The 26,917-nt window shown below is 40.9% G+C and overlaps 1 protein-coding gene across 1 annotated transcript in view; it reads right to left on the bottom strand.

The window, feature by feature from the left end:
- ATRNL1 (attractin like 1) overlaps positions 1–25,890 on the bottom strand; it is an 802,972-nt gene extending 777,082 nt beyond the window's left edge. Inside the window, exon 1 of the mRNA XM_012102986.5 lies at positions 25,279–25,890. Coding sequence (XP_011958376.3) covers positions 25,279–25,589 — 311 coding nt within the window. The 5' untranslated portion in view covers positions 25,590–25,890. The remainder of the gene's footprint in view (positions 1–25,278) is intronic.
- Positions 25,891–26,917: the final 1,027 nt, after the last annotated feature.

Genomic DNA, 26,917 nt, shown 5'->3' with positions numbered 1-26,917 from the left:
CATAATTAAGCATTTAATTTACTTTCAGATTTCTGGCCATGTTAAATATGGTTAATGTCAAGTTGAGTTCCACATCAAGCAAGGAAACTGCAAAGATAGGAAGAAAAATTATTAGGCAAAGCCCTTTCAATTTTGAAGAGGCTGTTCTCAGTCATACTCTTTTTTTTTTTTTAGTGACTGTAAGAGAGCATATACTGTCCACTCTTCATGTTTCCATGTGGAAGGATTTTGATGAGACTGACACTCCTGGCCTCTCTTCCCACATCTCACTCCCTCCTCCTTCCCCAGTGGAGAAGCGGTGACTTCTGATTGGTAAGTTAAGAAGAGAAAGCTGGACAAGTGAGGCTCAGCCAGCTCAGAGGTGATGCATTCTGCCTACCTTCCTCTACACAGTAAGGGCTCTGCCTGGAACTATGGACCGGCAATTGCCTAGTGCTGCCTATGGATAAATTATATAATTCAAGTATTTTTTTAGTTACATAGTCCCTTCCACATGCTAATTATTCTTTTCAAACTCATCTACTATCTAATAACACAGACGACCTCTTCCCCTTTGGCTAAACTGACATCACATCTACTAATCATTTCAGAACCTTAATGTGTCTATAACAACATTTTCTGATTTATTTTTAGGTAGCATATAGTTTAGGTACCTACAGGATAAAACAGGTATCTTTGGCTCAAGCAGTGTTTCAGAAAAACACTGAGGCCAAACTGATGAGACCATCAAAATTGCACAGCATCTTTCTTATCAATTAGTAAACTTATACCAATCACTCAGACTATGAATTCCTCTAAAATCATTCCTCTAAAATAATTTAGAGTGTGAATAACCATTTAAATGATTCCTCTAAAATCATTTAGAGTGTGAATAATCATGGTAGATCAAAGAAAGCCAAGGAAGGTATACAAAGCATTATAAGAAAATGACCCACAAATTATCCTATATTATTGTTGTTAAAAATAACAAAACTCAATTGTCTACCATGCTTAAAGAAATGATTTAATCTTCTGGTTAATTGCGTAATATGATTAACTCAAACAGAATACCTTCTTTCAATGATTTGTTGCTATATGTACTCTTGAATTTGTTTATTTTTATCGCTATGTTAACAAACTACCATAAACTTAGAAATCCCAAAGAGCATGCTTTTCAACATTATTTTCTCATAGTCCTATAGGTCAGAGTCCCTGTGGACTCAGATGAGAGTTAGCTGAGCTGAGCTCTTATCTGGTGGCTTCTGAAAAGAGTCTACTTGCAAACTCATTCAGCTTGTTGACAAAGTTCAATTCTTTGAGTCTGTAGGACTGAAATCCCCATTTCCTTGAGAGCTGCTGTCCAGGGGTGGCTCTCAGCTCCCAGAGGTCACTCTAGAGTCCTTTGCCACATGGCCCCTCCATCTTAACCCCTCCAGCAACAGTATGTTAAATCCTTCTTGCACCTCCAATCTTTGCCTTTCTCTCCTTCCAGCAATTCTGAGCCACTTTTAAATGGCCCATGTGACGAGATTAAGTCTACTGAGATAGTCTCCCTTTGGCCACACAACATAAAATCAAGAGAGTAACACCAGAGAGCAAAGGTCATGAAGGCCATCTTAAATGCCAAGCAATATTCTCGGTGTGGGGGATAAGATTTTGAAAGGTCTTTAGAAAGCAGATCAATATTAACCTAGGGAAAGAAAGGAGAGTGAACGCTCTTGAATACAAGGTTGACTTTATGGAATGATAAAATGTTCTAAAGTTATAGTCACAGATGCACAACTCTCTAAGTGTATCTTAAAAACCATTAAATTGTATACTTTAAACTGGTGAGATTTATGTTATGCAAATTACATCTCAATAAAGCTGCTAAAATTGATAACAACAACAAAACAAAAGTAAAAAAATGTCTTTGCCCTCCTGGACCTTACATTCTAGAACAATGCTATCCAACAGAACTTTCTGAAATAATAGAAATGTTTTTATATATGTGCAATATGACACCACTCTTATGGCAGAAAGTGAAGAGGAACTAAAAAGCCTCTTGATGAAAGTGAAGGAGGAGAGTGAAAAAGTTGGCTTAAAGCTCAACATTCAGAAAATGAAGATCATGGCATCTGGTCCCATCACTTCATGGGAAATAGATGGGGAAACAGTGGAAACAGTGTCAGACTTAATTTTTTGGGGCTCCCAAATCACTGCAGATGGTGACTGCAGCCATGAAATTAAAACACGTTTACTCCTTGGAAGGAAAGTTATGACCAACCTAGATAGCATATTCAAAAGCAGAGACATTACTTTGCCAACTAAGGTCCGTCTAGTCAAGGCTGTGGTTTTTCCTGTGGTCATGTATGGATGTGAGAGTTGGACTGTGAAGAAGGCTGAGTGCCAAGAATTGATGCACTTGAACTGTGGTGTTGGAGAAGACTCTTGAGAGTCCCTTGGACTGCAAGGAGATCCAACCAGTCCATTCTGAAGGAGATCAGCCCTGGGATTTCTTTGGAAGGAATGATGCTAAAGCTGAAACTCCAGTACTTTGGCCACCTCATGCGAAGAGTTGACTCATTGGAGAAGACTCTGATGCTGGGAGGGATTGGGGGCAGGAGGAGAAGGGAACGACAGAGGATGAGATGGCTGGATGGCATCACCGACTCGATGGACGTGACTTTGAGTGAACTCCGGGAGCTGGTGATGGACAGGGAGGCCTGGTGTGCTGCGATTCATGGGGTCGCAGAGTCAGACACAACTGAGCGACTGAACTGAACTGAATATGGTAATCACTAGGCACACGTGTCTCTTGAGCACTTGAAATGTGACCAGTGCAAAAAGTGAACTGAACCTCTAAACTTTCATTTCAATTAACTTTATAGCCACACTCGGATAGTGACTGCCACATCGGACAACTTAGGTCTAGAAAGAAGGGAGACAATATACAAATAGCAAATAAATGCAGAACATATAAAGTAATGATACGTATCATACAGACAGAGTGATGGAAAACCTCCCATCACAAAGATGGAGATCTATAGAAATGTGTCAAGTATATGCATCTGTATATATATACACACACATACCTATACCACATATATATATATCTATAGAGAGAGAGAGATTCATTGTATCTATATGTATCTACATGTAATATAGATATTCGGGTAATACAAATATTGAACACTGTAATTCAATCTATAATAGGAAAAATTTTTATCCTCATTGTATAATCTTCCTAAACTTTTTTGAAAAAATAAATTAAAAAACTACTTTTGATAGTTTTTTTTGATAAATGATTCCATCTGTCAAAAACTATTTTTAATTGTACACACACAGTGACCATTATTATACTTCCTTTCCTACAATACAATGATTCTTACCATTTTGAGATCTGAGATCATTTTTGAGAATCTTATAAAAGCTATTACCTCCTGCTTAGAAAAATTCATACTAATAATATTTTATATACAAATCTGAGGGCTCCCCTGGTAGCTCAGCTGGTAATGAATCCGCCTGCAATGCAGGAGACCCAGGTTCAATTCCTGGGTCGGAAGGATCCCCTGGAGAAGGGATACTTGGGCTTCCCTGGTGGCTCAGACAGTAAAGAATCCGCCTGCAATGCGGGAGACCTGGGTTTGATCCCTGGGTTGGGAAGAGCCCTGGGAGAAGTATCAATAATCTCAGATATGCAGATGACACCACCCTTATGGTAGAAAGCTAAGATGAACTAAAGAGCCTCTTGCTGAAGGTGAAAGTGAAAAACCTGGCTTAACACTCAACTTTCAAAAACACTAAGATCATGGCATCCAGTCCCATCACTTCATGGCAAATAGAGGGGGAAACAATGGAAACAGTGACAGACTTTATTTTCTTAGAGCTCCAAAATCACCACAGATAGTGACTGCAGCCATGAAATTAAAAGGCACTTGTTCCTTGGAAGAAAAGCTATGACCAACCTAGACAGCATACTAAAAAGCAGAGACATTCCTTTGCCGACAGAGGTCTGTCTAGGCAAAGCTACGGTTTTTCCAGTAGCCATGAATGGATGTGAGAGCTGGACCATAAAGAAGGCCAAGCACCAAAGAATTGATGCTTTTGAACTGCGGTGTTGGAGAAGATAAGATCTTGAAAATAACTTGGACTGCAAGGAAATCAAACCAGTCAATCCTAAAGGAAATCAATCCTGAATATTCACTGGAGGGACTGATGCTGAGTCTGAAGTTCCAATACTCTGGCCACCTGATGCAAAGAGCCAACTCATTGTAAAAGACCCTGATGCTGGGAAAGATTGAAGTCAGGAGGAGAAGGGGACGACAGAGGACAAGATGGTTGGGTGGCCGACTCGATGGACATGAGTTTGAGCAAGCTCCGGGAGACGGTGCGGGACAGGGTAGCCCGTGCTGCAGTCCATGGGGTCGCAAAGAGCTGGAAGCGACTGAACGACTGAACAACAACATACAAACCAGAGGATTCACCAACCACTCACAGCCCATCCAGGAACCTGAGATGAAAAGTCCTGTTATAATACACATTCAAATAATCAACAAGCTTGGAGACACATGAAATACTGCTATATCATGGAGAATTATTTAATGAGCTTAAACATTTCTTTCGGTATCTCTGTGTGCTGTAAAATGTACTCATTCATATTAATTTCATAAAGGACACGTAAGAACTCTGTAGAATATTCTCTTTTCACTCAGGAATAGACACGACTAAGAAACTAGAAGAAACATGAAAAATGTCAGAAGAGCTACAAGAATCTCAGCCTGGCCACCTGCTGGATATGTCACGCAAACTCCCTAAGCCACAGTCTCTTTGTGTGTAAAATAATTAGAGTAATAATACTTATTTCACGAGATTGTTTTAAAACTATAATGACATAAAACTTAACAAGTGTTCAATAAAGCAACAAAGTAAATCCATGCAACATTCACGGCACAATGGCAGAAACAGATCTCAAATCTGTGTCAGTTTGGTGCCAAAACTCATGATCCTAAGAACCCCTATGCTAACTAGAAATCCAGAAGATTAGAAATTTATATCTAAGGAGAAACTTTATTTTGAAGAGTAGAAGATGGCTTGCTATGGAAAAAGACCTAAAAAGACCTGTTTGGCAATGCAGCTATCAATTTAGTAGCTATCAGACTTTGCATAAATAACTGCTTCAGGTTTTTCATTCTCTACTGCAATTGTAAAATGAGAATAACAGGATTTTTATCAACAATGAAAACGGCAATACATGTAAAAGCTTTTCTCACCACATAATATCATTTCTCCTCTAAACTCAAAATTTAACTCGGGAAATGCTAGTTTCAATGCCATTAATACTAGTCTTACATGAGATAGCTGGAATAATAAATTCTATTTTCTAGAAAAAAATCATTATTAGCATAATTATAGTGTCATAAAAGTACAAATGAAGCCCGGCATAAAACTTAATACATCAAAATGTGAAAAATGCTCTTAATCTTCTATTTTTTATAAGAGACAGAGAATCAACTTAGAAGTTCCTAATTTACACAGTGGCTTTATTTTTTTAATGTTTTATTTTTAAAATGCTTATATTCCCCACATCCTATGGGGGAAAATGGTATCTCTCCCTCCTCATGGGGGTTGGGGAGGGGGTAAATCGGGGTAGAGTCACTTCAACCATCCCGCCTGTTCTAAGCAAATGGCAGCAGAGAGGCAACACTATTGCCTCTCACCCCTGAGGGTGCAGCAGCTACAGAGACTGCGGGGTGGACCATCTCTGCCCTGCACTAAGCAAATGAAAGCAGAGTTAGCACCAAGGGAATGGCAAACCACTCCAGTGTTCTTGCCTGGAGAATTCCATGGACAGAAGCCTGGCAAGCTACAATCCATGAGGTCGTTAAGAGTCAGACAAAACTGAGAAACTAATACACACATCCGCCTACCTAGAGAATGGAAAGAAATGACAAAGATAAGAAAGGTGAAACGGGATTCTTTACATCTGGTATGAAGTCCTGAACATTCCCACAGTTTCACATGTGTATGAAACTAATCAGAATCAACACAGCAAAAACTTACAGAACTGAACGATGGTATGGAATGCCATCTGTGTTTCAGAATGGTCTCTGGGTGGTAGACAAGCAAGGCAGATGAGAACAGCACTGCCAAAGCCAACTAAATTGTAACTGAATGGGTCTTCGAATCTCAGCACAATGAACAGCAAGCACACTCCTAGGATACACCCAAAAGAAATTAAAATGTGTCCAAAACATGTACACAAAAATTCATAGCAGCATTATTCATAGTAGCCAAAGGATAGAAATAACCCAAATGTCCACCAGCTGATAAACAGGAAAACAAATGTGGAATACCGATATAATGAAATTTGACAACATGCTAAGCAAGAGAAGTCAGGGACAAAAGATCATAGGATTACATGATTCCACTTATGTGAAATATCCATAAGAAGCAATCTCATAGAGAAAGTAGATTAGCAGCTGCCTAAATTAATGGAATTGGTGGGTAAGAAAATGGAGAGTACCTACAAATGGGTGTGGGTTTCCTTACAGGGTGATGAAAAAGTTCTAAAACTAGAGAGTGCTGATGGCTGCACCACTCTTTGAACATAGTAAAAACCAATGAATCATATACTCTAAAATGGTATTATGGTATGTATGAATATTATGGCTATAATTTATAACTCAATAAAGCTGTCACTTTTTAAAAATCAGCTACATCATATATGCCGAAATGAGCTGACTGCCTCCTAGAACAGAATATTTAAACAGGAACAAGAGTCTCATACACGGTACTCAAAATAATTCAGAATACAATCCAAAATTACTTGCTATATAAAATCTCAACTCACTTGAGAAGAGATCAATCAGCAGGTACCATTACTAATATGTCAAAGATCCTGGAATTATCTGTCAAGAATCTTAAAGCAGTTATCAGAAAAATGGCCTAACAACAGATACAAACATTTTTAAAACAAATGTAAAAATAAAAGTTTCAGCAAAGAAACAGAAGACATAAAGAAGAACAAAATGTAAAAATATAATAAATTAAACTTCTCATAAAAACTCACAAGATGGGCCCAAGAGCAGAATAGAGAAGATAGAGGAAAGAATCAGTGAACATAAAGACGCATAAAAAAAAAAAATCATCCAATCTGAAGAGATAGAAGAGACTGAAGGAAATGAACAGAGCTGTACTGACCTAAAAGTTCATAACAAAACATTTCACATTTGTCTCATTGGGATCATGGGAGAATTAACCAGAGAGCTGAAAAAAATTTCTGAAGAAATGAACTTTTTGCAAATTTTGAAAAAGATACAAGCTTACAAGAAGCTGAGCAAATAATAAAGTAAAATCAAAGAATTGTACATCATAACCAAATTTCTGAAAACCTAAGCGGAAAAAAAGACAAAGGAAGATGACATAGTACCTAAAGGAGAATAACAATTTAAATGACAACAGATCCTTCATCAGAATCCTTGGCATCACTCACTATCTTAAATACTCCAGTTCTTAGGCAAAAGAGTGCTCAGTCACTCACTCGTGTCCAACTCTTTGTGACCCCATGAACTGCAGCCCTCCAGGCGCCTCTGCCCATGGGATTTTCCAGGCAAGAATACTGGAGTGGGTTGCCATTTCCTTCTCCAAGACAAAAGAGATATGATCAAATTTTTCTTCTATCAAACAAACTCTGGCAGCAGTACAGGATAAATTAGCAAGAAGAAAAAAAAAAAAAGAATCAGAGAGATTAATCACAGGGCTACTGCAACACCTCAAGAAAGAAAACTTTAGGACCTGCCAAAAATGGCCAGAGAGATGGCAAGGATGGCCAAACCTGGAGAGAACGGCAGCAGTACATACAAGGGTAGATCAATCTTAAGAGAAATTCTGTCTCTTCAACAGCAAGAATAACTGGCCTAAAGTGTCCTTTCAAGACAAAAAGTGTGGGAGGAATCATAAGAAAGAGGAGAAGATGGAGATATTCCAATTTTGTATATGAATTCACGGAAGACTCAGGCTCAATCTGAACTGCTAATGTGTGGGACAGACCCAAAAGCAGCTTAACAGAGGCTTTGAGAACTGATATAAAATTTAAAATATTGCAAAGTTTCAGAGTAATCCCTGAGTCGCATGTGTGCATTCAGATCAAAAGGCTTTGAAAACAGAACTAAGATTAGAACCACTGGCCCCCGAAAGCACGATACAGAATTTGCTGCTGCTGCTGCTGCTGCTAAGTCACTTCAGTCGTGTCCGACTCTGTGTGACCCCCATAGACGGCAGCCCACCAGGCTCCCCTGTCCCTGGGATTCTCCAGGCAAGAACACTGGAGTGGATTGCCATTTCCTTCTCCAATGCATGAAACTGAAAAGTGAAAGTGAAGTCACCCAGTCGAGTCCGACTCTTAGCAACCCAATGGACTACAGCCTACCAGGCTCCTCCGTCCATGGGATTTTCCAGGCAAGAGTACTGGAGTGGGGTGCCATTGCCTTCTCGGAGAGAATTTGCTACTTGCATCTAACTGGTGGGTTGCCCTACTATATAAATACAAATAAACAGACAGGGCTTTTCAGGTGGCTCAGTGGTAAAGATTCTGCCTACCAAGGCAGGAGATGCAGGTTTCACCCCTGGGTCAGGAAGATCCCCTGGAGGAAGAAATGGTAAGCCACTTCAGTATTCTTGCCTGGGACATCCCATGGACAGAGGAGCCTGGTGGGCCACCATCCAGTGTTGAAGAGAGTTGGACATGACTGAGCACATGACCACCATCATCAAATAACTAAATAAATCAGTATTCTCCAGGACCAGAACCTACATACCATCCAGAAGACATCCAAAACCACTCAACATCCACAGAACTAGGACCATGTGACAAATTCTCAATGGAAGAGAAAATCAACAGATATCAATCCTGAGAAAATCCAGAAATTGGAATCATCAAAGATGTTAGATATTATAACTGGACTCCATGAGGTAAAGGCACTTAAATGAAATGGGAAGAAAAATTTTTAACAGAAAAAAACAATTCATAAAAAAGAACACAACAGAAACGTTACGACTGGAAAATATATCTTAAATTTTAAAATGACTAGATGGGTTCAAAAGCAGAGTGACTACAGAGGCAACAGTCAGTGAAGCTGATGATAGAAATTATACAATCTAAAGAAAGGAAAAAAAAGAACAGAGCCTCAAGGATTCGTGGTACTAAAGTTTAATATTAGTATCACTTAAGTCCCAGAAAGAGAAGGGCAAAAGACTGGTGTAGAAAAATATCTTTCAAGAAATAATGCTTTTAAAAAAAAAATCCTTGTATTTAGTGAAAGACAGAAATATAAATTCAAGATGCTCAGCAAACCCTAACCAGGGTAAATTCAAAGAAAGCTACACCCAGATACATCAGAATCTGAACTGCTAAAAACAGAAGATGTATAAAAAGCTTAAAAGTAAGTAGGAAAAATGGAACTGGACATACAGGGGGAAAACAATTAGAACAGAATGACTGCAGACTTCTCATCAGAAACCATGAAACCTAGAAGACAGTCAAGCAACATCTTTAAAACACTGAGAGAAAAGAACTGTCAACCCAGAATTGTGTACTTGGGAAAAATATCCTTCAGTAAACAAGGCAAAATAAAGATATTCGCAGAACAGACTACCACTCCAGTATTCCTGGGCTTCCCTTGTGACTCAGCTGGTAAAGAATCTGCCTGCAATGTGGGAGACCTGGGCTCGATCCCTGGGTTGGGACGATACCCTGAAGAAGGGAAAGGTTACCCACTCCAGTATTCTCACCTGAATTCCATGCACTGTACATGGGGTCACAAAGAGTCAGACACAATGGAGCAACTTTCACTTTCACTTTCAGAACAAGGAAAACTAAGATAGTCCATTAGCAGCAGTTCTGCTCAAAAGAAAAGCAAAAGGAAGCAATTCAAACAAAAGGGAAATGACCCTAGCAGGAAATTTATATCTTGAGAAATAAAGACCAAAAGAAAGAGCAGATATACGAGAAAATATATAAAGACTGTTTTCCCCTTCTTGGATTCTTTAAAATATATATGATTTTTTAAAGCAAAATTTATACCTTTATCTGATGGGATATGCCATACATGTAGATGTGAGATATATCTGCATATATACACCCACTGCAGTATTCTTGCCTGGGACATCCCATGGACAGAGGAGCCTGGAAGGCCACCATCCACAGGACTGCAAAGAGTTGGACATGACTGAGCATATATATATATATATATATATATATATATATGACAATTATAACAAAGGTCAGTGGATGAGGATAAATGGACCTATGTGATCCCAAAATTTCTTAATTCTCCTAAAGTAATATAAATATTAACTCTGAATACACTATAAAAAGCTACCTATGCATATTGTAATCAGTAACACACTAGCATAACCACTAGAAAATAATACAAAGACAAACACCCAAAGGGACAATGGAAAATTTAAATAGAATGCTAAAAGATATCTGGATACATTAATGTAAACAGCCTCAACAGACCAATATAAAGACAGAGATTATCAGACTGGATTTTATATATATATTTACATATGCATACATACATATACTTAGGTCAGGAAGATCTCCTGGAAAAGGAAATAGCAACCCACCCCATTATTCTTGCCTGGAAAAGCCCACGGATAGAAGGAGCCTGGTGGGCCACAGTCCATGGGGTCACAAAAAGTTGGACACAACTTAACAACTAAACAACACAACCACATACATAAAAACACACATTATTCTTTCCAAATCAAAAAAGATACATAAAGCAAACAATAAGCAAAACTACTGTGGCTCTTAAGGTCAAAGTAGACTTCAAAGTAAAAACAATTACCAAAGAAAAACAGGAAACTATATAATGATGAATGGGTCAGTTCACCAAAAAGACATAACAATTCTAATTGTGTATGTGTCTACCAAAAAAGCTTCAAAATACAAGAAGCAAAACAGACAGAAAGGAAAGGAAACAAACAGATAAATCCACAAATAAAGTTGGAAATTTCAACACTCCTCTTTAAGTAATCAACAGAACAAGTGGACAGAGTATCATGAGGGATATGAAAGAGCTGAACAATTTAAACAACCAACTCGACCATCTTGACTTTTCTGTAAAAGACTCCAGTCAACAACAAAACGTACATTGTTTCACCTGTACATGCTACATTCACCACAACAGACCCTATTAAGTCCAAAAACAAGTCTTAACAAATTTATGAAAACTGGAATCATACAAGGTACATTTTTTTTAACATAGTAGGATTAAACTAAAAATAAATAAGAGAAAAAGATCTTGTAAATTCCCAAATATTTGGAAATTAAACAAAACACTTCTACATAAGCCAAAGAGAACGTCTCAAGGTAAACTATAACTTAGTTTAATGACACTGAATAAAATCAAAGTACTGCATATCACAATATACGAGATTCAGCTAAAGCAGTGCTTAGAAGAACATGTATAGCATTCAAATACTCTTCTTGAAAGGAAGAAATATCTCAAATTAATGACCAAAGCTTTTCATCTTAAGAAAAGCAAATTAAAACCAAAGGAAGCAGGGAATTCCCTGGTAATCCAGAGTTTAAGATTTGGGGTTTTCACTATTGTGGGCCTAGGTTTAAAAATCACAAAAAAAAAAAAAAAGGAAGCAGCAAGCAATGAAGCTGAAAACAGAAAAACAAACATCAGGAATCAATGAAACCAAACACATATTCTTTGAAAAGACTGACAACATTAATAAACGTCCAGCCATTCGAAGCAGGAAAAAAGAAGGGAAAAAGACATAAACTACCAATCTCAAAAGTTGAAGAAGAAATTTTAAAAACCCCACACACTTTAAAAGGATAAGGGAATATTATGAACTTTATGTCCATAAATTTGAAAACTTAGATGAAATGGACTCATTTTTGTTAAGGTACAATATGCCAAAACTCATTTAAGAAATAGATAAAATGAATATCCCTGCACCTGTAAAAGAAATTGAGTTCACAGCTGTAAGCCTTCCACAAAGAAATTACAAGCCCAGATGGCATCACTGATGAATCTGTCAAACATTTGTGAAAAAAGTAATACCAATTCTACATACATTATTCCAGAAAACACAAGAAAAAGCAATTTCTAACTCACTTTATAAGGTTAGCATTGTACCATGATAAGGAAATCAAAGATGTTACAAGAAAATTACAGACCAATCTCTCTCATCAACACATAAGCAAAAATCCTCAACAAAATTTTATCAAATTAAATCCAGCAATATATAAAAAGTGTTCAGTTTAGTCACTCAGTCATGTCCGACTCTTTGCGACCCCATGAATTGCAGCACGCCAGGCCTCCCTGTCCATCACCAGCTCCCGGAGTTCACCCAAAATCGTGTCCAATGAATCGGTGATGCTATCCAGACATCTCATCCTCTGTCGTCCCCCTCTCCTCCTGCCCCCAATGCTTCCAGCTTCAGGGTCTTTTCCAATGGGTCAACTCTTCGCATGAGGTGGCCAAAGTATTGGAGTTTCAGCTTTAGCATCAGTCCTTCCAATGAACACCCAGGACGGATCTCCCTTACAATGGACTGGTTGGATCTCCCTGCAGTCCAAGGGACTCTCAAGAGTCTTCTTCAACACCACAGTTCAAAAGCATCAATTCTTCAGCGCTCAGCCTTCTTCACAGTCCAACTCTCACATCCATACGTGACCACTGGAAAAACCATAGCCTTGACTAGACGGACCTTTGTTGGCAAAGTAACGTCTCTGCTTTTGAATATTCCATCTAGATTGGTCATAACTTTCCTTCCAAGGAGTAAGCGTCTTTTAATTTCATGGTTGCAATCACCATCTGCAGTGATTTTGGAGCCCCCCAAAATAAAGTCTGACACTGTTTCCACTGTTTACCCATCTATTTCCCATGAAGTGATGGGACCAGATGCCATGATCTTTGTTTTCTGAATGTTGAGCTTTAAGCCAACTTTTTCACTCTCCTCTTTCACTTTAATCAAGAGGCTTTTTAGCTCCTCTTCACTTTCTGCCATAAGGGTGGTGTCATCTGCATCTCTGAGGTTATTGATATTTCTCCCAGCAATCTTGATTTCAGCTTGTGCATCTTCCAGCCCAGCGTTTCTCATGATGTACTCTGCATAGAAGTTAAATAAGCAGAGTGACAATAGACAGCCTTGACGTACTCCTTTTCCTATTTGGAACCAGTCTGTTGTTCCATGTCCAGTTCTAACTGTTGCTTCTTGACCTGCATACAGGTTTCTCAAGAGGCAGGTTAGGTGGCCTGGTATTCCCATCTCTCTCAGAATCTTCCACAGTTTCTTGTGATGCACACAGTCAAAGGCTTTGGCATAGTCAGTAAAGCAGAAATAGATGTTTTTCTGGAACTCTCTTGCTTTTTCCATGATCCAGCGGATGTTGGCAATTTGATCTCTGGTTCCTCTGCCTTTTCTAAAACCAGCTTGAACATCAGGGAGTTCACGGTTCACGTATTGCTGAAGCCTGGCTTGGAGAATTTTGAGCATTACTTTACTAGCATGTGAGATGAGTGCAACTGTGCAGTAGTTTGCACATTCTTTGGCATTGCCTTTCTTTATAAAAAGTGTAATACATTGCAAACCAAGGAGTTTACCCCAGGAATGCAAGGTTGATTAAACATTTGAAAATTAGTCAATTTAATTCACCAATATTAACACTCAAAAGAAGAAAAATCAAATGACTATCACAATAGATGTAGAAAAAGTCATGCGACAAAATTCAATACCCATTAGTTAGTTCAGTCGCTCAGTGGTGTCTGACTCTTTGTGACCCCATGAATTGCAGCACACCAGGCCTCCCTGTCCATCACCAACTCCCAAAGTTCACTCAGACTCACGTCCATCGAGTCGGTGATGCCATCTAGCCATCTCATCCACTGTCGTCCCCTTCTCCTCCTGCCCCCAATCCCTCCCAGCCATGACTGTAAACGGAAAAACTCTCAGTTCCTCTCCTCCTGTGTAGAAAAAAATCCAGCTCTGCCCCACAGTGTATTGTTCCCCCTAAGTCTTCTTTTCTACTCACACCACCTTCACTTTGGTCACCAAATGTAGGGCACTTTCTCCCCCATTACCAAGGAATTCGGCTGAAGCTCCAATACTTTCGCCACCTGATGGAAACAGCCGACTCGTTGGAAAAGACCCTGACACTGGGAATAACTGAAGGCAGAAGGAGAAGAAGGCGACAGAGGGTGAGATGATGGGATGGCATCACCGAAGCAATGGACATGAACTTGGGCAAACTGCAGGAGATGGTGAGGGACAGGGAAGCCTGGGGTGCTGCAGTCCATGGGGTTGCAAAGAGTCAGATATGACTTAGCGACTGAACAAAGACAATAACCAAGAACTCACAGACACCAGAAGGGTGTCCCAGAATTCAACTCAATTCTGGAGTTCAACAGGAGACAGCATCAGGTTCCACAGGTTAAGGGTTCAGTCCTATAAAGCTCCTCCCTCAACTCTGACACCAACTGCAATCCCATTTAACACCTAGGCTTCTGACCAACTAGCCATAGGCCGGGGGATCCAAACACCCGCTCCTTGTATTGGATCAGCTTGCTACAGAGGCTCACAGAACTCAAACATTTTATTTACTAGATCACTGGTTTATTATAAAAGTATATGATACAGGAACAGCCAGATGGAAGAGCTACATAGGATAACATATGGGTAATGGGGTTCAGAATTTCCCTGCCCTGCCCAGGCACATCATTCTCCCAGCACCTCCAAGTGTTCATCAACCAAGAATCTCTCCAAACACCAAACTTTGGGGATTTACGGAGGTTGACCATGGAAAAGAAATGCAAAAAAGCAAAATGGCTGTTTCAGGAGGCCTTACAAATAGCCGTGAAAAGAAGAGAAGCAAAAAGCAAAGGAGAAAAGGAAAGATATAAGCATCTGAATGCAGAGTTCCAAAGAATAGCAAGGAGAGATAAGAAAGCCTTCTTCAGCAATCAATGCAAAGAAATAGAGGAAAAGAACAGAATGGGAAAGGCTAGAGATCTTTTCAAGAAAATTAGAGATACCAAGGGAACATTTCATGCCAAGATGGGCTCGATAAAGGACAGAAATGGTCTGAACCTAACAGAAGCAGAAGATATTAAGAAGAGGTGGCAAGAATACACAGAAGAACTGTACAAAAAAGATCTTCATGACCAAGATAATCATGATGATGTGATCACTAATCTAGAGCCAGACATCTTGGAATGTGAAGTCAAGTGGGCCTTAGAAAGCATCACTACGAACAAAGCTAGTGGAGGTGATGGAATTCCAGTTAAGCTATTTCAAATCCTGAAAGATGATGCTGTGAAAGTGTTGCACTCAATATGCCAGCAAATTTGGAAAACTCAGCAGTGGCCACAGGACTGGAAAAGGTCAGTTTTCATTCCAATTCCAAAGAAAGGCAATGCCAAAGACTGCTCAAACTACCACACAATTGCACTCATCTCACATGCTAGTAAAGTAATGCTCAAAATTCTCCAAGCCAGGCTTCAGCAATACATGAACCGTAAACTCCCTGATGTTCAAGCTGGTTTTAGAAAAGGCAGAGGAACCAGAGATCAAATTGCCAACATCCGCTGATCATGGAAAAAGCAAGAGAGTTCCAGAAAAACATCTATTTCTGCTTTACTGACTATGCCAAAGCCTTTGACTGTGTGCATCACAAGAAACTGTGGAAAATTCTGAGAGAGATGGGAATACCAGGCCACCTAACCTGCCTCTTGAGAAATCTGTATGCAGATCAGGAAACAACAGTTAGAACTGGACATGGAACAACAGACTGGTTCCAAATAGGAAAAGGAGTACATCAAGGCTGTCTATTGTCACTCTGCTTATTTAACTTCTATGCAGAGTACATCATGAGAAATGCTGGGCTGGAAGAAGCACAAGCTGAAATCAAGATTGCTGGGAGAAATATCAATAACCTCAGAGATGCAGATGACACCACCCTTATGGCAGAAAGTGAAGAGGAGCTAAAAAGCCTCTTGATGAAAGTGAAAGAGGAGAGCAAAAGAGTTGGCTTAAAGCTCAACATTCAGAAAACGAAAATCATGGCATCTGGTCCCATCACTTCATGGGAAATAGATGGGTAAACAGTGGAAACAGTGTCAGACTTTATTTTGGGGGGCTCCAAAATCACTGCAGATGGTGATTGCAGCCATGAAATTAAAAGATGCTTACTCCTTGGAAGAAAAGTTATGACCAAACTAGATAGTATTTTTCAAAAGCAGAGACATTACTTTGTCGACTAAGGTCCATCTAGTCAAGGCTATGGTTTTTCCTGTGGTCATGTATGGATGTGAGAATTGGACTGTGAAGAAGGCTGAGCGCTGATGCTTTTGAACTGTGGTGTTGGAGAAGACTCTTGAGAGTCCCTTGGACTGCAAGGAAATCTAACCAGTCCATTCTGAAGGAGATCAACCCTGGGATTTCTTTGGAAGGAATGATACTAAAGCTGAAGCTCCAGTACTTTGGCCACCTCATGCAAAGAGCTGACTCATTGGAAAAGACTCTGATGCTGGGAGGGATTGGGGGCAGGAGGTTAAGGTGACGACCAAGGATGAGATGGCTGGATGGCATCACGGACTAGATGGACTTGAGTCTGAGTGAACTCCGGGAGATGGTGATGGACAGGGAGGCCTGGCGTGCTGCAATTCATGGGGTCGCAAAGAGTCAGACACGACTGAGCGACTGAACTGAACTGAACTGACCATGTAGACATCATAGATCATTATCTCTGTTTTCAGCCATTCTCCCTTCTCAAGAGAATGTGGGACAGAGCTGAAGAGTCCAAGCTTCAAACCATGACTTGGTCTTTCTCGTAACTAGCCCTTATCCAGGAGCCAACCAAGAGCCCACTGTGTCACCTCACTGAACAAAACACAGTGCGATCACCAGGGAAATTACAAGGGTTTCAGGAGCTCTGTGTTAGGAACAAAGGTTAAAAAAAACAACATTAGAACACGAGATGCTTCTAGTACTCTTATCACTTAGGAAATTATAAGGGTTTTAAGAACTCTATGCCAGGAACCAGGGTCAGATCAATATACATTTTCTGTTATCACATAATGATCAACTCTCAAAATTAGGAACAGCAGAGAATTTCTTCAACCTAATAAAGGGCATTTATTAAAAAAAAAAAAAAAAGCCTGCAGCTAACATGATACTTCATGTTAAAGATGTTTAAAGACTGAATGTTTTTCACCTAAGATTGGAAACAACGCAAGGATATCCACTCTTCTCTTATTCAACAACAGGTTGAAGATCCTAGCTAGTGCACCAGAACAAGAAGAAAAACAGGGGATATAAGGGAAAAGGAAGAAGTAAAACCGGTATGACTGTAGCTACTGAAACTGAGTTTAGCAACACTGCAGAAAACTAGGTCAACATACAAAAATCAATTGTTATTTATACATAATGAAGAAGAACAACTGGAAACTGAAATTAAAAGAAACACTATCAATTATAATAGCATGAAAGAATACAAACTACTTGGGTACAAATCTAACAAAACATGTTCACGATCTGTATCTGAAAAGAAATCAATTAAAATCTAAAGAAAATGAAGAAATATACCTGTTGAAAGACTGGAAAACTCACTATTATCTAGATGTCAATACTACCCAAAATGATCTCTTGAATCAACACAATCTCAATCAAAATTCCAGCTTTTTAAGAAATTGACAAACTGACTCTAAAATTATTTGGAAAAAGCAAATGAACTAGAATAAACAAATTAATTTTCAAAAATAAAAACAGTTGAAGAAATCTCACTATCTAACTTCAAGACTTACTATAAAGATTCAATAGTCAAAAAAGGCATCCATAGAAGGACAGACACATGGATCAATGGAACAGAACAGAATCAAGAAACAGATATAGCGATGACCAACTAATTTTCAATGGAGCAAAACATCCATGAAAACAGGATAGCCTCTTCAACAAATGCTCACTCCATAATGAAAAGGGGATCAATCTACCAATAGGATATAATACAAAATTTCATGCACCTAATAACAGAGGCTCAAAATACATGAAACGACAATAGATATGACTACAGAGAAATAGATAATTACAAAGTTATAATTGAAGATTTCAATATGCCTTCTCAATAACTGACAGAAATAGAAAATCAGAGAAGTTTTAGAAATCTTGAACAAAACTATCAACCAACTTGACCTAATTGAAATTTACAGAACACTCCCCCATCAATAGCACAATACACACTCTTTTCACATGCACAAGGAATATTTACCAAAGTGAACAATACTCTAGACAATAAGTTTAAGTGATATTCATACAGCCTTATACATATTAAATAAATTGAACTTCTAGCTCTAACTATTAGATGAACTGAGTTTATATTAAATAAATTAAATTCAAACTTAAAGAATTAACTCCAAGTCTTGAGGGCTTCACTGGTGAATCCTACCAAACATGTAATGAAGAAATAATGTCAGTTCTACACAAACTTTCCTGGCATATTGAACAGGAAGGTCCCAGCTCATTCTATGAGGCCAGCATTACCCTGACTCTGAAACCAGACAAAGTTACTACAAGAAAAGAACAAAACAATATCCTTCCTAAACATATACACAAAAATTCTTTTAAAATTTTAATAAATCAAATCCAAAGAATACATAAAAAGAAAAATATATCATTTCTGATGAGGTTCATCCCAGGAATGGAAGGCTGGTTTAATATTCAAAAATTAAGCAATATAATTCATGTTAAGCTTAAAGTGAAAAATTATCATCTCAATAGATGCAGATTCCAATCTCAACTCAATTCCAATAAAAACTCTCAGAAAACTAAGAATAGAAGGGAACTTCCTCAATGTGATAAAAGGGATTTACAAGAAACTTACACATACTATCATATTTAACGGTTAAAGATTGAATATTTTCCCCTTAAATCAGGAATAAGACACAGTCAACTACTCCTTATCACCTGTATATATCACTATAATGGAGGTTCTAGCCAGAGAAATAAGGCAACGAAAAGAAATGAAAGGCATCCAGATTGCAGAGAAAGGGCTTAAAGTATCTTTATTTGCAGGTAACATAATCAAGTTTGTAGAAAATCATAAGGAATCTACAAAAACTACTACTACTACAAACAAATAATTTTAGCAAGATTTAAGGATACAAAATCAAAATACAAAAATGGAGGGAGGGTGTAAAATGAATTGGGAGATTAGGGTTGACACATATACACTTTGAGGAGAAGGAAATGGCAACCCACTCCAGTACTCCTGCCTGGAAAATCCCACGGACGGAGCAGCCTGGTGGGCTACAGTCCATGGGGTTGCGAAGAGTCGGATACGACTGAGCGAGTTCTCTTTCACTTTTCACTTTCATGCATTGGAGAAGGAAATGGCAACCAACTCCAGTGTTCTTGCCTGGAGAATCCTAGGGACGGGGGAGCCTGGTGGGCTGCCATCTCTGGGGTCGCAGAGTCGGACACGACTGAAGCAACTTAGCAGCAGCAGCAGCAGCAGCAGCAGCATATACACTTTGATACCGTGTATAAAACAGACAACTAATGAGAACCTACTATATAACACAGGGAACTCTACTCAATGCTCTGTGGTTATCTAAATGGGAGGAAATCAGAAAAAGAGGGGATATATATACACATATAGCTGATTCATTTTACTGTACAGCAGAAACTAAATGCAGAAGTAAATCAAAACAGACTCAACTTAAATGCAAAGCATAAACCTACAAAAATTCTAACAAAAAAAAAAAAGAATTAAAGAAAATCTTTCATTTAGGCAAAGGTTTCTTAGATACTAACACACACACACAAAAACAAAATCCATAAAAGGAAAAACTTGAGAAGCTGTAATTCATTAAATTTAAAACTTCCATCCATTGAAAACTGTTAAGAGAATGAAAAGATAAGCCCCAACATGCAAGAAAATATTTGCAAATCACGTATCTTATAAGGAAATAGTATGCATAATATGTAAAGAACTTATAAAAATCAATATTAAGAAAAAAACAATTTTTAAAATGTGCAAAAGATCTGAACAGACACCTCACCAAATGAAACTACAGATGGCAAGTAAACACATGACAATATATTCAACATCATTAGTCATTGAAAGTTAAAGGAAAGTCGCTCAATCATGTCTGACTCTTTGCAACTCTATGGACTATATAGTTCATGGAATTCTCCAGGCCAGAATACTGGAGTGGGTAGCCTTTCCCTTCTCTAAGGGATCTTCCCAACCCAGGTATCGAACCCAGGTCTCCCGCATTGCAGGCGGATTCTGAGCACGGAAGAACTGATGACTTCAAACCGTGGTGCTGGAAAGACTCTTTATAAAGAGTCCCTTGGACAGCAAGGAGATGAAATCAAGTCAATCCAAAAGGAAATCAACCCTGAATATTCACTGGAAGGACTGATGCTGAAGCTCCAACACTTTGGCCACCTGACTCGAAGAGCCCGACTCACTGGAAAAGACCCTGATGCTGAGAAAGATTGGAGGTAGGAGGAGAAAGGGACGGCAGAGGATGAGATGGTTGGATGACGTCACCAACTCAATGGACATGAATCTGAGCAGACTCCAGGAGATGGTGATGGACAGGGAAGCCTGGCATGCTGCCGTCCATGGAGCTGCAAAGAGTTGGACGCAACTGAACAACAACAAGGAACTTTTGAGAGTGACTAATATTTTTAGGATCTTGACTGTGATCATAGTGTAAGAGGGGCATACGTACATCAAAACTTTTTAAATTGTAGTTTACTGCGTGTCAATTATACCTTGATAAAGCTCTTAAAAATAATTTTTTAGAAAAAAATTTCAACTCTGATTATTCACTTTCAAAGTGCTACAAAGGAAAAGCAGTGCTATAAGAGTATATAATGAGGAGTCACGTAGTCTGAAGAATTAGAAAAGCTTCCTTCAGACACTAGGATATGCTAAAATTTGAAGGACGCTTAGTAATCAGTCAAGCAAAGACCACACAGGAAAGAGGGCTCAGAGAGATGTAACAGTATGTGTGAAATGCCCTGAGTCCAAAAGCAATGTGGCACTTTGAAGGCACTTTAAAAGGCAGGCAAGCTGGAAGAATGAGTCAGTCATCTGCTAAAGGAACCAAATTATGCAGACACATGGTCTTGAAAACCATGCTACTCCAAGTAACTTATCAGTTGGGGATCTCAGAAACACTCAATTTAAATTACTATAAAATTCCATTGTGTGATTTTCATAGTTTAATAACATGAAAAGAACCCATGCATATAAATTACATATTAGAATCTTAGTTTGAAATAAAGTCTTGGGGACAGGGAGCATTCAATTTAAACATCATAGTTATTGATAGCCTCTCTATTATTATTAAAAAGGATTCCAAATGATGTATGTGTATATACACACATATATTGGGGAGTTTTAGCAGTTACTTAGGAAAAATATTTACACATTTAACCCTACTGCTTCCTATTTACAACAGTAACCTCACTCCTGGTAGTATATCTTCATTTTGCTATTAAAATAGAAATAGATTATTTCTATCATAAACATGTGAAATTCATCATCCATATTTGACTGATCAAAGAGGTTCAAAAAAATCTGCATACATTAAACATACAGCAAGATTTAATAGATGATTAGGAATATTCAATAAATATACTTTAATAATAAATTTAAATTTATAAAATATTTAGAATATAATGAGGTATTTTCCAGTCTCAGAACATTAATCTCAGCTATTTTCTTTACCTAAGAGAAATTAGAAGTCTTAGGTTCCTAAGTCATATAAGCAAATAAATGTCCAAGTATGAACTCAAATTATAAATTTATATAAATATAAATCTCAACTACGCTACAAAAATAATTCTAAAGACCTAGCTTATAACAGAGTATTATTCATTCAAATAGAGTTTGTAGCAAAATGCTTTCTAGCCCAATATTATACAATGCTGCACAAGTAAATGTAATTCAAATTTGCATATATTTCATATATCATAGCTCTTGCCTGGAAAATCCCATGGACAGAGGAGCCTGGGGGGCTGCAGTCCATGGGGTCAGAAAGAGTTGGACACGATTGAGCGACTTCACTTTCAGTTTTCACTTTCACCCATTGGAGAAGGAAATGGCAGCCCACTCCAGTGTTCTTGCCTGGAGAATCCCAGGGACGGTGGAGCCTGGTGGGCTGCCGTCTATGGGGTCGCGCAGAGTCGGACACGACTAAAGCGACTTAGCAACAGCAGCATATATCATATCCTTGATTACTGTATTTCAAATTGGCACTGTCCTTTCTTCAGTCCTAAGTCTTTCAGTCTAGCTTTGGCTAAAGATCAGTGTTCATTCTGTTTTACCTAGCTGAGGAATGGCCTATAATCTGAGAGTTTTATTCTTTTCAAATGGAAACAGAAGGCTGAAATCAATCCTAAGAGAACTGAAGCACCACTTTTGATAACATATTTGCTGCTGCATTTCTCCCCCCAACCATCAATCTTCCCTTCTAAAGTAGCATTTGAAGAATACTCATTCCCTAGTGAAATCCCTACACTAGAAAAAAAGAGCTAAGTTACCATGGAACCAGCCAATTAATTTTGACACCTGCTTACCAAGATTGATCATTTTTGATGTCTGTGTGTAAGGCTGCTATCCTTCAGTTTAGTAAAAGATTTTCAAGATAATTAATGAAGTCAGAATTTCCAGTTAAAAGTCTTTCCCACTGTGTTATTACTTCAAATATTGGATAAAACAAGCCAACATTCTGAAAGAAACCTTTCTTAGCTTAGCAGGTACTTTACCAGGCAGAAATCTTTTCTTCTAAATTGATTCATCCCTTTAACATTAAATACTTCTTTACCCTAAGAGTATATATAACAAAACACAAAGAGTTGTACCAGTTATATTTACTCTAATTAATAGCTGGTACTCCACAGAGAATGAAAAAGTACTTACTAATAGAGTACAATGAATCATAGGAAATAGCTTCCAAGGAAATGAATATTCAATGATTAGTCAAGGGTTTATTGTTATTTAACTACATCTATATTTTTAAAAAACTATTCCTCATTTACTCGCTAATGTACTGTTTATGAACAACAACCATCTCTATATTATTTAAGCCGGTTTTAACTTGATCTGTGACCTTTCCTACTAACGGGGACAACATCTGCTAGTGAGGTTACAGGCTGCTGATCTAGCTGATTAACAATTCCACTTCTATACAATGTAGACAGAGGCTTCTCAGGACTGCAGCAATTTTTGTCCTCTTTAGACAAACAGAGCAATTCCAACCAAAGGCCAATGTCCCAAATTACATATGAATCAGGCAATCTTTGTAAAAATGGATATAAAAAATGTATGTGGCTTTTTAATTACTGACTACCAGTTTCTATGTTCAAAATCCTCTCTTGCCAGGTAAAGAGGCTGGGCTGGCTGTTTCCATCAAAGCAAAAGTTTAAGAACACTTAAGTAAAACAGACTACTAACAAGCCCAGTTCAAAACAGTATCTTTGTGGGTCTTGAAACATTTTTTAAAAACTTTTAATTAGTAACTCTACTAAATTTTTTAAAGTATTTTAAAAAACAAGAGTGTTACACTAATTTGTGAAATTACGAAGCTAGGAAACATTTCAACTTACCTCTACAAAAGAATTTCATAAAACTTCATTCTGAGATTTCACTTCCAAAATCTTGCTGTAACTTAAACAGTAAGATCTACTTAAATTTAAAAGTCCCCTTTTAAAAAATACATTTTTACAAGAAGGTTTCAGGGACTTGTCTTAACCGGCAAGTTTAAAAAAAAAAAAGGAAAATACACTGTTTAAAACTCCCAGGAAATTTTCTTTTGATACGTAGGTAAAGTGAACCATCGGCTTCCCTGGTGGCTCAGTGGTAAAGGATCCATCTGCCAATGTAGAAGGCACAGGTTTGATCCCGGGGTGGGGAGGATCCCCTGGAGAAGGAAATGGCAACCCCCTCTAGTACTCCTGCCTGGGAAATCTCATGGAAAAAGGAGCCTGGTGGAATATACAGTTCATGGGTTTGCAAAGAGTCTGGTCACAACTTGGCAACTAGACAACAACAAAGGGGAACCATATTCTCATCTTTGCCTTAGAACCCAAGAGACACTCCACTTAGCTTTGGCTATCACTGTGACAGTAAGTAACCCACAGAATGCAATTTCTGAGCCACTAACCCAACCAGCAAACTTGATCTGAACTATCTGGATGACACAGAAGTTGACTTACTTAAGGACTGTTCTGTACAAGTTGTCAGATGGATACCCTATTGGTCTCAAGTATTTTATTTGCAGCTGCCCCACACTCATCCATTTCTTTTCATATCAGGCAGCGACGCAATACACATGAGCCAATGGGGGACAAGTATTTTTACTGCTGTAAAGCAAGCTCCTTTAGGGCCTTAAGCTTCCAGAAAACCGAAGTGATGCTTCCACACAATAGCTGATAGTTAAATAACCAGTTAGGAATATCTATTATCGCCACCATATTATGAAGTCCAGGTATTTCATCCCTTTATCTAACTCAAAATCACTCCGTATTTCTCAATACAATATTCTTTTCGCACAATTCAGCACAGTAATACTGGCTAAAAGTAAACGTTCTGGAGTTAGGCTGGCTGATTTGGATCACAATTCTGCCATCAGTACTGTGTAATCTTTGGCAAATTACTTAAATTCATTACCACGATTTCTCTCTGTAAAACCTAGGAATCCTAGTAACTCAGGAACTCTTTGAAGAACAAATGAGATAACCCATGTAAGGCACTCAGAACAGTGTCTGGCACATAGTAAGGTCATCATAAATTCGACTTATGATCACTGTTACTAAATACACTAACAAGTTAGCAGGGGTTACCTCTAGAGAAGGGAGTAGGCTGGGGAAGAGGGAGATACCGGCAGACCAGAACTTTTAACCTTTACACTTCTGCACTGTTTGAACGCTTCACAATGCGGAAGTATTTCATGACTTACGTGCATCATTTTTTACCAAAAAACAGTGTCCGCTAAGAAAATGGTGTTTGGCACCGTAACTGAGTGAGAAATTTTTGACGATCAGGGAAAAAGACGGGCAGCGGACAGGTGGACCACCCGGAGTGGCTTCGCGTCCACGGCGGTCGGTGCCGGGCGCTGGGCGCAGGGTCGGGATCTCCGGGGCGCGGGGCCCGGAGGAAGGCAGCGCTGGGGGCCGCTCCCAGCCCCGGGACCCCGGACCAAGAAGGGACGGGGGTGGGGGGGAGGCCGCGACGCTGCGGGGCAAGGCTGAGGTTCGGGGTCCGGCGAAGGCACTTACTTGAACCTGCCCTGGCAGTGCTGGCACTGGTCGCCCACCCAGCCCGGGTCGCAGAGGCAGGTGGAATTGACACAGCGGCCCGAGAAGCAGGAGCCGGTCCTTTCGCAGGGTTTGGACTGGGACACCTGCGCGTAGAGCGCCAGGTAGATAAGGCCGTAGCACAGCAGCCAGCTGTTCCCGTCCAGCAGCCAGGAGGAGGCGCCCCCGCCGCCGCCGCCGCCGCCGCCGCCGCCGCCTGCCGGCCGAGCCCTCCACGGCCCCGGGGCCGCCGGCTGCGGGGGGCCAGTGCGGGCCCGGCCCCCCGGCTCCATATTCCCGAACGCCCCGGGCCGGCGGGGCTGCGCTCGCGGGCGCCGACAGGGATGCTCCAGAGGGGAAACCCGGCCGGAGAGGAAAACCCCGCGCCGCCGCCGCCGCCGCTCCTCCTCCTTCTCACCGGCGCCTGCCCCAGTCCCGCTCCCCGGTCCGGACGGGCAGATCCCAGCCGCGCTCGCCTCCGCTCGGCTCCCTGCAGTCGCGCTCGGGCATCGCCTCTCCGTCCGCTGACCTTGTCCGCTGCAGGCCGAGCCCACCGCCGCGGCGCCCCGGACCGGGCCGGAGGCGGGGACCTGCGGGAGGGGGAGGGGACCCCGCGCGCGGCCCCGCCTCGCCCGCCGCTCGGGCCAACAGCCTGGGCGCCCCGCCGCGCGCGCCCGGGAGGGCGGGGGGCCACGGGAGCCCCCCCCGAGGTGGGCGCGCCCACCGCGGGAGGGGGTACTCGGGAAGCGGGGCTTCAGCCTCGTCCCGCCCGGCCGGCCTTCGGCGGCCCTCCAGCAGCCATCTGCTCTCCGGTGCCGCTTTAGCCAGACGCCAGGGCTGCCTCTAGGGCCCGCAGGGTGCGGGGCCACCTCCCGCTCGCGCGCGGGCCTCCGCTCCTCCCCGCCGGGCCCTGCGCGTGGTCTCGCCCCGCCCCTACAGGGACCCGGGACTGCCCCCCGCGCGCGCTCGCGCGCGCACCCCGCCCGGCCCGCCGCGGGAGGGGAGACCGGCCCCCCCAGGTGTGGCTCCCGGCGCCCGCGGTGCCTTTCCCCTCGTGGCCCCGGGCACCCCGGCCCCCGCGCCTCCGGATCTCCCCCCGCACCACCCCCGCGACACCCCGCCGCAAACGAAAGATCAGAGCGGGACCGGCTTCGCAGCTTCAGCAGAAAAGAAACCCTTCCCGGCCACTGTCTACAGTGGTAAAAGTGCAGCGTTTTTCCCCCTGCGCTCCCCCCGCCCCTTCCTCCGTCCCATCCTCCAGCCTATTTCTTCTTTTTTTCTTAAAAGAGAAAAACTCCAACAACACACAAAGAGCTGAGCATGTGCAGCAGGCAAAAGTCTTAAAGGCACCGCAGTCCGACCACGTTGAGGGGTCCCCAAGAACTGGGAGGGGCGGGGGCGAGGGACGGAGAGGGTCGCGGAGCCGGATCCGCCGAGGGACCTCTCGGGGCGGTAGGGGGGTGGTCATTTCTTCCACGGAAATAATGACTCCCCGGCCCCCAACAAAGAGCGGAGAGGTTCTGACCCCCCCCCACCCCGGCGCGCCGCACCCCTCCTACACTGCCTCAGAACCCCAGGTATCTCCTTTTCTGCTTGTCAGTGTTTCCTTCTCCATCTGGGA

Source organism: Ovis aries, chromosome 22 (genome assembly GCF_016772045.2).
Source record: "Ovis aries strain OAR_USU_Benz2616 breed Rambouillet chromosome 22, ARS-UI_Ramb_v3.0, whole genome shotgun sequence".
NCBI lineage: Eukaryota > Metazoa > Chordata > Mammalia > Artiodactyla > Bovidae > Ovis > Ovis aries.
The sequence above is the reverse complement of the archived record's forward strand: the minus strand, read 5'-3'. Positions and strand labels throughout refer to the sequence as shown.